At 44.7% G+C, this 16420-nt stretch overlaps 1 protein-coding gene across 3 annotated transcripts in view; it reads left to right on the top strand.

Moving 5' to 3' along the window:
* The window catches only part of LOC133124034 (pro-neuregulin-2, membrane-bound isoform-like), a 137788-nt gene that overhangs the window by 57794 nt on the left and 63574 nt on the right, over positions 1-16420 (top strand). For all 3 annotated transcript variants that reach the window (XM_061234857.1, XM_061234855.1, XM_061234856.1), the window contains exon 2: positions 13567-13729. In XM_061234857.1, the coding sequence (XP_061090841.1) occupies positions 13567-13729 (163 nt within the window). The remainder of the gene's footprint in view (positions 1-13566; positions 13730-16420) is intronic.

Below are 16420 nucleotides of genomic sequence, written 5' to 3'. Positions count from 1 at the left end.
CAGCAATCATAGTAGTAGTATAGCACCATTGTGTTGTATACTATAGTATATTTATTGTATTAATGGCAGTGGTAGAAGTACTAGTAATAATTGTTGTAGTTGCAGTGGTGTTGTAAGTAATTGTGGCACTAATAGATTCTAATGGTAGTAGTTGTAGTGGCTTTAAAGATGCTAGTGTCAGTAGTAGCAGTAGTTGTCAGTAGTTGTTGTAGTAGTATTAGTAGCAATAGAAGTAGTAGTAGTAGCAGCAGCAGCAGTAGTAGTAGCAGTAGTAGCAATACTAGCAGCAGTAGTAGTAGTAGCAGCAGTAGTAGTAGTCATTTCTAGTTGTAACTGTGGCAGTGGTATTTGATGTCATTGTGGCAGTAACCCAGCAGCAGTAGTATTAGTAATGGTTGTAGTGGTTATTAGTCAGTGGTTGTGGAAGTGCTAGTAATAGCAGTAGCAGTAATAGTATTCCTGATATCAGCTGTAGTAGGTGGTAGAGGTGCACTGTAGTGTCAGTGCATAGCAGCTGTAGGTGTAGTGGTATAAATCCTCCTAAGACCCGACAATTCATTCATGTTCCCTGTAGGGGACATGAGTCTCTGATCTTAATCTCAAGAACCATACTTGTTGCTATGCTGAAACCTTTTTTCATATATATTTTCAGGGCAGTATGCTTTTTGAGTCATTAAAAGACAATGAAATTGGAATTATTTTCTTTTTTTTTTGCCAGGGGTCTCAGTTTTTCAGGTTTTGATAGATCTGTTCTCTTCTGGTTACACTGTGAATCTGTAGTGCACCAAACTCTCAGGCTATTGGCTGTATGTTGGCTGGACTCTTAGCTTATTGGCTGATTGTTGGCCAGACTCTCAGCCTATTGGCTCTGTGCTGACCAGACTCTCAGCCTATTGGCAGTTGGTCAAACTCTCAACCTATTGGCTCTATGTTGACCAGACTCTCAGCCTATTGGCAGTTGGTCAGACTCTCAACCTATTGGCTCTATGTTGACCAGACTCTCAGCCTATTGGCTCTATGTTGACCAGACTCTCAGCCTATTGGCTCTATGTTGATCAGACTCTCAGCCTATTGGCTGTTGGCCAGACTCTCAGCATTTTGGCTGCATGTTGACCAGACTCTCAGCCTATTGGCTCTATGTTGACCAGACTCTCAGCCCATTGGCTGTTGGCCAGACTCTCAGCATTTTGGCTGCATGTTGACCAGACTCTCAGCCTATTGGCTCTATGTTGACCAGACTCTCAGCCCATTGGCTGTTGGCCAGACTCTCAGCGTTTTCTCTGTATGTTGACTAGATTCTCAGCCTATTGGCTCTATGTTAAGCAGACTCTCAGTCTATTGGCTGTTGGCCAGACTCTCAGCGTTGTGGCTGTATGTTGGCTCTGTGTCTGTGGGGTGTGGAATTAAATCCGGGAGGCTGAGCCTCAGACTCGCTCGCCCGCCGTTGCCGTGGTTTCTCGCAGCCTGGTCACGACCCGGGTCCCCATCTGTTCATGCCGGGAGCAGCTTGGGTCACGATCCTCACTCTGCCCCCGTGGACGAGGGCTATCCTCCCCTGTGGGTGGGAATGCCGGACCGTGCGGAGGGCAGGCATGCTGTGTCTGTGTCGGACTGACCTGGGATAATCCGCAGCAGCGGTCTTCCACAGACGTTCCTGCCGGAGAAAATTATTAGTGTTACCAGAAGTGCTAGTACTGTTGCTGCTTTTGTCACTATGGTGTTGTTCATTTTTATTAGTAGTAGTAGTAGCAGTAGTAGCAGTACTAGCAGTAGTAGTAGTAGCAGCAGTAGTAGTCATTTCTAGTTGTAACTGTGGCAGTGGTATTTGATGTCATTGTGGCAGTAACCCAGCAGCAGTAGTATTAGTAATGGTTGTAGTGGTTATTAGTCAGTGGTTGTGGAAGTGCTAGTAATAGCAGTAGCAGTAATAGTATTCCTGATATCAGCTGTAGTAGGTGGTAGAGGTGCACTGTAGTGTCAGTGCATAGCAGCTGTAGGTGTAGTGGTATGAGTGGTATAACCTCCTAAGATCCAGCAATTCATTCATGTTCCCTGTAGAGGACATGCTTTTTGTGTCATTAAGACAATGAAAGTTGATTTGCAGATGCATTTCTAGCATGCTTAACAAAGAGTTGTGATGACTATTGAACTAAGTGAAATTCTCCACTATTCATAGCCTACAGGTCATCACATATGTGCCAAAATGTGGCTGTTTATGTGTTTATTGAATTAATCTCCAGGAACGTAATTGGGTGCAACATTTGGGTGAAAGCATTTGGGTAAATCCCAGTGTCATTTCATAATGAAAGTAACGGGAAACAACAACAAGTCAAACACGCACAGTAGATGGGTACAACAGAAACAGTAAAAACATGAATTATTATCCAGATGCTGAACTGACACAAAAAGGTGATATTTAAGACAGGGGTGACTGCAGGGAGATGGGCTGAGGTATACGTGGATGGGGAAGGGGCAGTCAGGTGTGCAGAAGCTCCAGGGGCTCTCTGTCCTGAGCCCCGGGGCAGGACCCCGTCACCCCGGTAACACGGTCACCCCGGTAACCCCGGTAACCCCGCCCCTCGCCCAGCCGTGAGAACGGGTCGGTGCACACGTGTCATATGGAAGCAGTCAGCACCGGCAGAACACTGGACCGAACACTCAATCTGCTGACAGGGACCATGGACAGTTCAGTGGTCAAGGACAGGGGACAGGGGTTCGAGGACGCTGTCGTAGGGGAGCGTAAGGAGCGGAAACGGGCCGCTCCGGGGGTCAGAGACGCGGGCGAGTGGGGCCGCCAGGGACTCGCTTTCCGGAGCGTTCTAGGCCAGCTGCCTCTCTGTCAGACCTAAAGGTAGAATAATCGTTGAGGTAACAGGGTGATGTGCACAGTGACACAGCGCAGCTCTGCCTCCAGCCTTCTAACGTGACAAATGTACAGCTCACTCTGAAAGCAAAACCACATTCTCTCCTTCATCCGTGCTCAGATTAATGAGAAACTAAAATATTACTCGTGAGTAATGAGTAACATTTATATGACAGGTCGCAGTGACCCTTTTCGTGGTGAAAATTTCACCTGATAGCGTTTAACATTTGACATTTAATGTCAACTCAATGCTATCTAAGCATTCGGGTGGAAACCCAGCTACACTGGGTTGAAAAGTGACAGTTTTGTAGCGACTAAGACTAGGAGTGAACTGGCTATACCCAGGTTAATCCTGAGCTACACTCTCAGAAACGAAGTGACAGTGGAGGTACATTTTCCTTCTTCAAGAATCACATTTCTGGAAGTACAGTAACGATCTCTTTGGGTACACATGAGTAGTAGCAGGTTCACTGTGCGGCCTGGTTATGTCAAAATGTCGCTCAGCCTAGCCTTCCAGGCGTGCGATGCGTCTCGATCCCGGCGCTTCCTCGCCGAGGTGAGCGGCGGAGGTCTCGGTGCGCGTGGTGCGCGTGCGTGCGAGTCCGTGTGTGTGCGTGAGCGCTGCTTCGCCGGAGAGCCAAAAAAAGACGCGTCCGAGGCGCGCTCGCTCTCCCGCTCCTCCCCGCGCGCCCATCACCCGATCTGGAGACGCGTCCTCACAACAAAGACAGCAGTCGGCCCCGGCACGATCCTAATCTGCCTGCTTTTTGTCTGAGGGCTGAACACGGGAGAAGAGTCTTTCTCGGCCTCAACAGAGGGCGGAAACGGACGGAGCCCACCCCGCATGCCGTGCTAGAACTTTCTTTTCTCTTTTTTATTGTCCCCTTCGCGTCTTTAGAATCGGACCGTTCATTCGATACAGTTCAATCTTATGCGGCACCCAGGCCAGGCTGTTCCCTGAAAAGAGGTTGGCGTGCAGTTACTTTCCAGAAGGACAAAAAAAACTGAAGTATTTGAAAGATAAAACCCGAGGAAACAGCAGTTAGATTTACCAAGTAGCTGGCTGGTTTATTGTACAAATAAATAGTTTCCCTGGATTTACTTCAAGTGTTTAATAACAGTAACAATAATATAACTCAGCAGTATTATATGACAGGAGGGATTGTTACAGCAATGATGCAAATGCTGTACAGATTTACTAAACTGTGTACATGGGTCGGAATCAGTAATTGTTTTGGATTCAGATACTTGTCTACACTTTACTGAGCTTGTCTGGTGTATTGGAATCTATGAAATGCTATCCACTTAGAGGTTTGACACGTGTGTTCAGAGATGCTCTTCTGCATACCACTGCTGTAATGCATGCTTATTTGCGTTACTGTCACCTTCCTGTCAGCTTCCAGTCTGGCCCTCTGACCTGTCTCATTAATAACGTGTTTCTGCCCGCAGAACTGCTGATCACTGGATATTTTTCTCACTCTTCTCTGCAAACCTTAGAGACTGTTGCGTGTGAAAATCCCAGGAGGTCAGCAGTTTCTAAGATATTCAATCCACCCTGTCTGGCCCCAACAATCATTCCAAGGTCAAAGTCACTTTGATCACTTTTCTTCCCCATTCTGACATTTGGTCTGAAAAACAGCTGAACCTCTTAACCATGCATGCTTTTATGCATTTAGTCGCTGCCACATGATTGGCTGATTCACTATTTGTAAATTGCATTAACAAGCTGATGTACAGATCTGCCTAATAAATTGCTCACTGAGTGTACATCCTTCACCCAGGTCTGATCTCAATACAGCACTGAAGTGGATGGGAGGAGTTGTCATGTTCATTTTAACACGCTGCTCTGTGTAACATGGATCAGAAATTATTCATAAACAAATAATAAGATCCTCGGGATAACCATGGGGAAACGTGAGAGCCAGACAGGGAATATCATTCCACCGTGGTCTGAATCCCCTGATTCATGAATAAGATGGCAATCGGTTGATTTATGAATAACACGGATTTATGTCTATAACAACACGATTTCCTACCGTGTATTTACATGTTTTTATGAATGAGTTTCACCCCCGTGGTCATGGCGGGATCACCTCTCTGTTCGTCTTGTTCTCTCCTTTCGGCGGTGAACTTAGTCAGAGGCTCAGAACCTTTGTGATGAAGGGATTTGGCATGTAATGGGCGGGATGATGTTCAGTGCCGCTGAGCTGCTGGAGTTTTCTCAGCGCTCTGTCTCTCTCTCGCGCGCGCGATTGCGTTCGTGCGCGCTTTGAATGTTCAACACCTCTGAAGAAGAATCGCGTGACTCACGAGCGCTTTGATCGGGTCTCTCTCTCTCTCTCTGACTCCTCGCAGTTTAGATTCAGGCTTTTGCCTCCTGTTTGTAGGCTGATTGCCGGTGATTAGTTGCGCACAATCTAAACTATGAGGAGATTACAGGGTGCTGCCGAAATAAGTACGGCTGTGGTTACGTTTTTGAAATACACTGAATGTGTGTGTCCTTGTAAACATTTAACCACTTCGAGTGTAGGTTGAGCAGGGTTTAGGAAAACTCACTGTACAGATGCCTGCTGAAAAAAAAAAACAGTTCAAGCTAGGTTTGGATACAGCTGGAAGCTGGTTGAGCAGTTCAGACCGGCTCCCAGGTTGACATGGTTCGACCACCTCAGCTCAGACAAGCTACCAGCACATTAACAAAATCAGTGTGTCATAGTTCATCATGATAGGCTCACATTTATTATACATTTGCATCAGCATGATTTAGACATGTTCATCGTTTGCATATATTAGAGAATATACCAGTGCAAATGTTTCCCATAGTGATAGAAGGAAGTATTCTGACTGAAATTCTGACTCTGGTTGCAAATTCATTCCTTTTCAGCAGTTTAAAATATCTCAAGGTCCTCTGTACAAATGAATTTTTCAGCACAAGTGTTTCTTCAGGCCCTACCGGGTGTGCACAACTGTACATGTATTCATTTATTAAGCGAAATTGTCTTCTTTTCTTTTTCTTTTTTTTGTTCCGGCAGTTCGTTCTTCGGCTTCCTGGCTCCCATTCCCATTCAGTGAGGTTCTTACCTTCCGAGCGTTTCCTGAACGCGATCCTCCGCGGCACAGAAAAACGCGCAATCAGAACTGCTATTCAGCCTCTCCCTTTGTGCGGCATTCATCGGGCAATCTTCGACAAACGGCATCGCTTTAAACAAAATATATTTCTGTTTGCTTATTATTATTATTGCGCGTCTTTGTATTTGTTAGTCTGGATTAAATCGGGTTTAGGATCGAGTGCAATCTCTGCGCTTTCTGCGGAGAAACAGGAACGTTTCAGTTCATTGTAAGAGTACGTCAGTGACATCACCGTCTTCCTCTTTTATTTCCTGCTGCACGTTAAGTTATCTTCACATCCCGGGGTCTGGAATGAGCTGCCTGTCGGGATAGCTGCAGCTGTACGGTCTCATTGTGCCTTTCAGAGGAGATAAAATCTCATAAATGTGCCTATTTTAGCAGGTACTGCTGGACGTGCTTCTCTTTATTCCCGTCTTCACTCCGCATTCAATGCCCTCATACTGTACTTGCCATGTGTTTTTTTACGAATGTGTTTTATCTTTAAAATAATGTATTCCATATATGCTTAATAGTAAGCATGGAAGCATGGTTTCATGCATAATAACACATTTGCTCAATAGCTGGTATAAACTTGAGTATTATTATTATTGTTATTATTATTAAGGAAACTTATTAATATTAATGCATTATATTATTGTAAGTGTCATTCTGTCATGGTATTGCCATTATATTAATATAAGTGGTATTATTATGGTTTCAAGTAACATTATTACAATTATTGCATTCGTACAAAATATTATATTTATTATATTGTATTATATTATTTAAAATAAATATGTTCTTTTATGTTCTCTAAAGTATGTTCATTAACCTTATTTTAGTGAACCCTTGACCCCACACCCATCGCCACTTGGAAGTGGGTAACGCTGTAATTTTACAGCAGGTATGGCAACATGATGAGGCAGATGTTTGTGAATGATAATGCCACCCACAATTATTTTTATTACACTCTTTTATGCGTCTTTTTATCGCTGAATGTTTTATGTGAAGCACCATAAATTGCCACTCCTCAGAATACTCTCATACTGTACAGGATAGTATGTACTGTACGTATATAACCACTGTGGAAAAATTGGCACCCCAATGATTGGACCTCTTATTGAAGTTGCTAAGTAACAGCATTCCCATATTTACCTTGTCAATCAATGAGGGTGATGACTGGGTAGTATTAGGTAGTAGTAGTAGTAACAATGTTTGCAGTCAGTACAGTGCTCACTGAGTGAACATACATTAGTATGTATGGTTATTTGTGCCAGTTATGTAACTATATTCCTTTATTGTGTTTGGAATCAGAAGTGATCACAAATAGGGTTTCAGAGTCGGTCCCACTAATTCTCACATCTAAATAAAATATAATACATTGCATTTAAAATGCATTGCATTCTGTGTGGGAACATCCGTAAATGTGTGAATTGTTGTATAATTAACTTGAAATGACCCAAACATTTTTCTACCACAGTAAAAAAACAAATAAATCTATAATTTACCTGGAAGGTTTGTGAATTTCACGCATTTATAAAGGTTAAGCTTTAAAATAACAGTGTATGACAGCCACTCTTCTTGCCAGGAATGTATACGCAAGTAAAAAATGGAAGTAAAAATAACTCTTCTGGTGTCAGATTGTCAGCGAGTCATTGATTGACGGCTCGTGGTCTGTCGGCTCTGTCCCTTGTGGGGGTTTTTCCAGAACCTTCCATAGAATCCCCAGCCCCTGGTGAGGTCATGCGCAAAACAGTGGGGGGAACTGAGCCGGGTGCCCGGAGGTCACATGGGTGGCAGACGGCCAATGAGCAAGCGACGTTCGGGATGCTCGGAGAGGATAATGAGAAAGGCGTGAATGCTAATCTCCCAGGGAGATATTGAGGTCCCGAATCAGCGTTCACTCCGGCTGCCCGCCGGGTCTGTGTGGGAACGCGTGTTAGCGGACCGCAAGTTGTGACTGGACGCCATTGTGAGCATAAGCCGCTTCTGTCTCTCTTCAGACAGCCAACCCCCCCCTTTTACAAGAGATGATGTTTCTGTAAAATATCTGTCAGATTTTATCATAAAGTAATATTATGACAGTCTTGCCAGACACGATGTGGGTTTTATTTGATTCTTGTGTGGGCTTTTTATGATTTTCTTTCCACCTTTGTGCCTTTTAACGAATGCCAGGGCACGACATAGCACTGCCGTTTACAAAAAAGATACACAAACTCTGTTACATAATCTCTCACTCTGCTGTGAACACTGTTACAGAAATGCAGACACTCACACACACACCACAGCACACTCTGAACACTATTACACACACACACCACACACTGAGCACTGTCACACACACACACACACACCACAGCACACTTCACTGCACACTCTGAACACTATTACACACACACACCACACACTGACCACTGCCACACACACACACACACACACACACACACACACTCACACACACATCATAGCACTCTCTGAACACTGTTACACACACACGCACACACCACACACTGAGTACTGTCACACACACACACACACACACACACACACCACAGCAAACTCTGAACACTGTTACACACACTGTCACACACAAAATCATACTATGGGGAACATGAAGGTCGGGTCCTGGTGCTTACTGAAGGGAATGGGAAGAGCAGATTGTGTTATTTTGCATTGCACGGGCGTGTTTGGACATTCTGATGCCCTCTCTGCCATGTTCGGCATCTGTGCTGTCTGTTAGCCCTTCGCTGAGGTCTTCAGAGAAGAATAAATGATGATGATGATGATGATGATGATGATGATAAGCACAGGAAGTCTTTGGCAGCTTTGATGTGGGGAGACTTCAAACTCACTCCCAGAAGCAGGTGGAGGTGGGGAGAGGGGGAGATCTGGGAAGTGCTGGGAGGGCCACCCCTTACTGGGCCGGTGAACTGGGTCACACCTGTCAAAGTCAGGACAGCCAGTTATTAATGTAGTGCATCTGTGTCTAGGATTTCAATTTCAGTTATTACCTCTGTGTGATGTTTCTACTTGCTTATGTTAGTCGTGTGTATGTGTGTGTGAGTGTGTGCGTGTGCATGCGTGTGTGTTAGAGAGAAAAGGTAGTAGGCGCTGTGTGTGTGTGAGAATATGGAGCAGTACGGTGTATGGATGAATGTGATATGTGTATCTGAAAATGTAAGAGTGTGTATGTTGGTGGGGGTGAGGTGGTGTGCAGGCACACACACACCCACATACACACTCACACTCACACACACTCATGCAGTATAATGGGAACCTTGATTTGAAGAGCAGCTTTCAGGTGTACACTTTCATGCGGGAGATGAACACCGATACCCTCCCTAAAGAGGTATCTTATCGCACAAACATCACCCTGCTTTCCTACAAACCTGCAGTCAGGTTAAAATACAGCTGAAGAAACAGCCCGAAATATAAAGGGAGTATTTTCCAGAGCGATGAGTATGCAGAGGAGAAGCGAAACAGGAATGTCGTATTTTGTTCTTTTTTGTTTTGAGATGTTGTACCGACACATGAGTATCAGCTGTATGGGTTGTCGTGCCGGGAATCACGAGGGAAAGACTCCGTGGAAGCAGAGATCCAGTCCCGGAGCTCCGGAAGCTTCTGACTGCACGGCATTCTGTAACTTTACCTGAGGAGACCTGAAAGCTGAGACTGTCGTTTATTGTCTGGATTCCAGTTATTATTCAACATGCTCATATGCTTTATTCTGCATGTGTGCCACTATGTCTTTTCCAAATAGATAGAGCGTACATTTTCTAATAACCATTTAAAATGAGCCACTTTGAGGTTGGATGTGTTGTGTGTTCAGAGATACTCTTCTGCATACCACTTTTGTAATGCGTGTTTATTCGAGTTACTGTCACTTTCGTGTCAACTTGAACCAGCCTGGCCTTTCTCCTCTGACCTCTCTCATTAACAAGGCGTTTTCACCCACATGACTGCCTCTCACTCAATGTTTTTGTTTTTCGCACCATTCTCTGTAAACTCTAGAGACAAATCCCAGCGGATCAGCAGTTTCTGAGATACTGAAACCACCCTGTCTGGCACCAATAATCATTCCACCGTCAAAGTCACTTGGATCACATTTCTTCCCCATTGTAATGTTTGGTGAAACATTAGCCTCTTAACCATTTCTTCATGCTTTTATGCATTTAGTTGCTGCCACATGACTGACTGATTGGATCTTGGCATTAATAAGCTGGTATACAGGCGTACCTAATAAAGTGCTCACTGAGCGTAGTTTGGGCTAAGCGCTGTGCAGAATTGCTGCTTTCTGAAGCCTAGTGACTGGCTGTGTTAAAAATGGCATACTAGTAAAGTACTCATACTAAATTTCATGCTGATTTTCATTGAAATTTAGTATGAGTAGTATGCCAAGTGTGCGTTTTCGAACACAGCCACTGTTTCTGCTTCAGCGAAGGTGCCGGTCCCCGATTGGTCTCTGTCGTTGGACACTGGTCACGTTCGATGGCGTGTGGGGAGACGGAATCGGGCTGGGTACCGTCGTTGCTTTACGTCACCCGCTGCGGTATCTCACGAGCGTGCAAATGACAGACCGCCATACTGCGGTAATGGGCCTGTCCGGCGGGAAGAAGGGGCTCGTTTCTGCAGCGGAGGATACACCCCTTCCCAGGTGTCTTCACTTCAAAGGCAGAGATCTAACGAGGTGCGCGCACCGTCAGCCTTTCTCGCGCCGCAGTCGATTACAGGACGCAACGGACTTCTGTTGCCCGGTGACTCATTTGAGGGGAAAAAAAAAAGGCGCAACAGTCGCGTTTGAAATAGCAAATCTGTGTCTGAATCAGACCTGGGTCAGTTACGTCGTTGTTTTGGAGTCAAGTACTTTTCTACGTTTTACTGAGCTTGTCTGGTGTTTTGGATCCCTGCTGAAAATAACTGCTCAAGCTAGGTTTTTGAAAAAAGCTGGTTGCTGGTTGACCAGGTCAGACCGGCTCCCAGCTCGACATGGTTTAGCTGGTTGACCAGTTCAGACCGGCTCCCAGCTCGACATGGTTTAGCTGGTTGACCAGTTCCAACCAGCTCCCAACTTTACATGGTTTGACAAGCTCAAGCTATGTTTTGAAACAGCTCAGACAAGCTACCAGCACTATCTGGTTGACCAGTTCATAACCAGCTAGACCAGCTTAACGACCAGCTTGGCCATGCTGGTTGACCAGCTCAATTTTCAAGCTAGTGAAGCGGGCAGAGCTGGATTTAATATTCTGAAAAAGTGCAAACCCCACCTCGCCTCTTGGTTGGCTCAATTGCACCTGGCAAGATGAATCGAGCATGAAAAAGTATTCTAATCCAAAGTAATTGCCTATAATGTATTTGACCTGATTTGAATTCCATGTTCCTGTTATTTACTCCTGTCTTGTGGAGACGGGCCCTATGGTGTAGAGTTTTGAGCAGTGGGTGTGTACGCACGGGGTGGGGCGCCACTTTTGTACCCTCCAGCGAAATGTACGCACCCCAGACAAGCCTGGCTGTAACATCCAACTGTAAACATGACGGGAAAAAAATGTGATAAAATGTACGCTTTCTACTTTTTACATTCTCATACTCACACAGTGCTTGTGCTGGCTTAGGCCCATGAGTCGCTTTGCTGGGGAGGGTTTCAGTTGGCCAGGAGGGCAACAGGAAAAAACGTGATAAAATGTAAGCTTTCTAATTCTCTCTGGGAATGGCTATGCTCTTAAAACATGAACAGAATAAAACGATGCGCAGTCGAATGGCATAATTGTGTCTGTGCAGGCCTGGTAGAGTGGATTGACCCCTGGTGTGCCCCAGGAAAGCTGGGTAATTTAGCAGGGTGTGCCCAATACCTGTGAATAGGTTAGGAGGTAGGAGTGTACAGTACAGAGACTTGATCAAACCACAATGTTTTCCACGCTCAGTGACGAGCAAAGGCTGGCTTTACTGTACGCATTTAAGAACTTTAACGACCCCCCCTTTGATGGCTTGCGAAAAGGAACGAATTAACCGTCGTTGAGGGCGAAGGGAAAAAGGCAACATTTCTTCCAAATGAATGAACGAAGCTTCTGAACTCAAAGTGCGCTGTGGTTAGGCTTAAACCCAGGATTTGCTGTGAGCTTAACCCGCTCCACACACCTGGAAAATGACACATTTCGCCGGGCGTATTAAATATGACGGCCGGCGACGGCGGTACCTCTCGACTTCGGTTGCGGTGAGCCCCGGAATTAGCGGGATGATGTCAGGAATTCGCAGGCAGGAGGAGGAGGAGGAGTCGCACGTTGAGAGAGCTAAGCGGCAGGTGCCAGGTGTGTGTTCGCAGCGGGTCGGGTGACGGAGCGGTCTCTCTCCGAGGTGCGTGCGGCGGGATGAACCTCGCCCCGGCCCTCTCACAAAGCCTTCTGGGAGCAGGGAAAAGGGCGCGGAGCGAGGCTTTTTTTGTTTACTGTCCCGCGAGCGCCGGGGTTATGTCGTGTACACACAGGTTGGGCAGGGGATGTGCGTGCGGGCGGCTACGTCGATGTTTGTTTCGGTCTCACGCTCGGAGCTGCGGAACTGCTGGTGGCTGTGTTCTGTCCAGTCTCTACCCCAGGGTCCTGAACTGAAGCAAAGCAACGCCTCACACAGAGGCTCATCCTGATGAAGCGCAGTTACATTACATTACATTACAGGCATTTGGCAGACGCTCTTATCCAGAGCGACATACAGTTGATTAGACTAAGCAAGAGACAATCCTCCCCTGGAGCAATGCAGGGTTAAGGGCCTTGCTCAAGGGCCCAACGGCTGTGCAGATCTTATTGTGGCTACACCGGGATTAGAACCACCGACCTTCGGTGTCCCGGTCCTTCACCTTAACCACTACGCTACAGGCCGCCTGGGTTCTGGGGTCATGGACCGGCCCTGTGGTGCGCTTTCATACTCACGCGGGGCTAGTGCCGGCAGAGGCGTGTGCTGCCTTAGTGGGGAGGGTTTCCGTTGCCGCTCACTAAGAGTCTTCCTTCACCTCACGTCCGTGTCGGCCCCACTTTCCAACTGTGGTGATGAAAAATGGCCACTGACGTTACGTATGTACAGAGGAGAGCACATCGCTGAGCTGGAAAACAAGGAGGAGAAAAGCATAACAATAAAACTTAAACTTGAGGTTCTTGATTTTCCAGTGCGAATAAAACACACTCGCTCAAATTTCTTACTTGAACCTAAGGGTCAAATTAGATTGCTTTTTGATTGAATTTGGGATTTAATCTGTCTGTCTTTCTGTCCTCACTGCATTTTAGCCTTGTAATAATACTTAAGATCTTAATAAAATAATATTAGCTTGTGTTAAGTTAATGTTTGCTTGACAATTCTTATTCCATTGCCAAATATTGAAATGAGTCAGACTTTCTTACCTCACTGGCAGTATTTTCATCTTATTGAGCAAAAAAGTCTAAATTTTAAGTCTAAAGTTTTTTTTAGACTAAAATATACAATTTTAGTCTTAAAAACTAAATTAGGTTTGCAGTGCAGTGCTATCTCTTACTTACTCTCTCCCTCTCTTTCCCTCTCTCCTTCTCTTTCTCCCCCTCTCTCCCTCTCTCCTCCTCTCCCTCTCTCCCTCCCTCCAGCTACTGCCCCACAGGTAAAGCCCTTGAAGAACCAGTCGGTGGTGGAGGGGAACAAGCTCCTGCTGAAATGTGAGGCGTCGGGGAAGCCCACTCCGGAGTACAAGTGGTACAGAGACGGCAGCGAGTTCAAGAAGAGCAAGGAGGTGAAGATAAAGAGCAGCAAGTGAGTGCTTCTCCTTTACCACAGTGCATAACCATACATAACCATACTTAACCATCTATAACATCTATAACCATACATAACCATACATAACCATCCAGACCCTTCACCACAGTGCATAAACATGCATAACCATACTTAACCATCTATAACATCTATAACCATACATAACCATACATAACCATCCAGACCCTTCACCACAGTGCATAAACATGCATAACCATACTTAACCATCTATAACATCTATAACCATACATAACCATCCAGACCCTTCACCACAATGCATAACCATGCATAACCATACTTAACCGTCTATAACCATCTATAACCATACATAACCATACATAACCACCCGGACCCTTTACCACAGTGCATAACCATACATAGCCATACTTAACCATACATAACCATCTATAACCATCTATAACCATACATAACCATCTGGACCCTTTACCACAGTGCATAACCATACATAACCATACTTAACCATCTATAACATCTATAACCATACATAACCATCCAGACCCTTCACCACAATGCATAACCATGCATAACCATACTTAACCGTCTATAACCATCTATAACCATACATAACCAAACATAACCGTATATAACCATCTATAACCATACATAACCATACATAACCACCCGGACCCTTTACCATAGTGCATAACCATACATAACCATACTTAACCATACATAACCATCCAAAACCATCTATAACCATACTTAACCATCTGGACCCTTTACCACAGGGCATAACCATACATAACCATACTTAACCATCTGGACCCTTTACCACAGTGAATAACCATACATAACCATACATAACCATACTTAACCATACATAACCATGCATAACCTTCTATAACCATGCATAACCATACATAACCATCCAGACCCTTCACCACAGTGCATAACCATACATAACCGTCTGTAACCATACATAACCATACATAACCATCTATAACCATACATAACCATATATAACTATCCATAACCATACATAACCATCTGGACCCTTTACCACAGTGCATAACCATACATAACCATACATAACCATACATAACTATCCATAACCATACATAACCATCTGGACCCTTTACCCCAGTGCATAACCATACATAACCATACATAACCACCCGGACCCTTTACCACAGTGCATAACCATACATAACCATACTTAACCATCCAGACCCTTTACCACACTGCATAACCATACATAACCATACTTAACCATACATAACTATCCATAACCATACATAACCATACATAACCATCACCCTTTACCACAGTGTGTAACCATACATAACCATACCTAACAATACATAACTATCCAGACCCTTTACCACAGCACATAACCATACATAACCATACATAACCATACATAATCATACATAATCTTTTCGGTACTAGTGCACTATTGCACTAGCATACTCAATACTAAATGCTGCTATATTTTACTTGGTGATGATTACATTTACTGTGTATGTTTTATATTTCATATTTCATATTCATTCATTGTGGTTTCCGGGGGCACTCATACTTCATTCTTTTCTTAATGAGAAGAATTACGATAAACCTGAACTTCATGTACAACAGGGATCATCAACTCTGGCCCTCAAATCCAAATCCAGCCCTGGTTTTCTTTTATCCTGGGTAATTACTGCGACTGATTAGCCAGGCTGTCTTTACACCTGTCTCCCAGGTAGAGGGAGGGTGGAAAAGTAGCAGTTCTTGGCGCTCGAGGACCACGTGTTGGTGATCCCTGCTCTATGGCCTTCACCCACTCCCAGTCCACTCAATGTCAATGTTGTGGCGACGTTGGGTCAGTGTTGCGCTAACGTTGCACTTTGAAAGCCATCAATCTGTTAAGTGGAATGGGCAGAGAATGAATGAATGAACGGATGAATGAATAAATGAGTGGATGAAATGAGTGAATGAACGAATGAACAATTGAATGAATGAATGAATGAATGCCTATGTAATCCAGCCCACACGATAGCGTCTATAAGAGTTGGCACTGCTTATGAAGGCAGCTGTCAGCGGTACGGTGTCTGTTTGCTAATGTATTCTGGTGCTACAGTATGTATATCACACTGTGGTTAGCAGGGGAGGAGGATGTGTGTGCGGTCTAATGGGTTTGCAGAGCTGGAGATACCTGGGGAATTTCATGTAATTAAAACCCGCTCTTTGATACATTGCAAACGGAACTGGGCTCTGTAGGCAAAAAAGAGATACTTTGGATCTTCCAGCTGTGTGGATAAATTTCATTTATTGCATTTTTTCACATTAACGGAAGTTGAGTCTGGTTTAACGCTGTTTTAAAGATGATAATATGATTAAATGTCTTTAAAGGGGCTCGTCCACAGAGAAATGCCCTGACGGGCAATGTTCTGAAAATACGTTGAAGTTGTATAATAGTTAGGAATCTGGACTCCCAGCTCTAAATTTGGTTCATTTCCCAAGTGGAATCACTGGTGTTGGACCCTTGAGCAAAGACATTAACCTGGTTTGTTTCAGTAAATATTTAGCTGCATTAGTATTGCCGGTAAAAAGAATGCAAGATGCAAGTTCTACTCTGGATTACAGTGTCTGCTAAATACCCCCAAAAAAAGAGAGTAAATGATCAAATACTGCAACACTTCATGCTGCGTTTGGCAAATATGTGAATTATCTCCGCTTTCAGATAGT

Source organism: Conger conger, chromosome 3 (genome assembly GCF_963514075.1).
Source record: "Conger conger chromosome 3, fConCon1.1, whole genome shotgun sequence".
Classification (NCBI taxonomy): domain Eukaryota; kingdom Metazoa; phylum Chordata; class Actinopteri; order Anguilliformes; family Congridae; genus Conger; species Conger conger.
The sequence above is the reverse complement of the archived record's forward strand: the minus strand, read 5'-3'. Positions and strand labels throughout refer to the sequence as shown.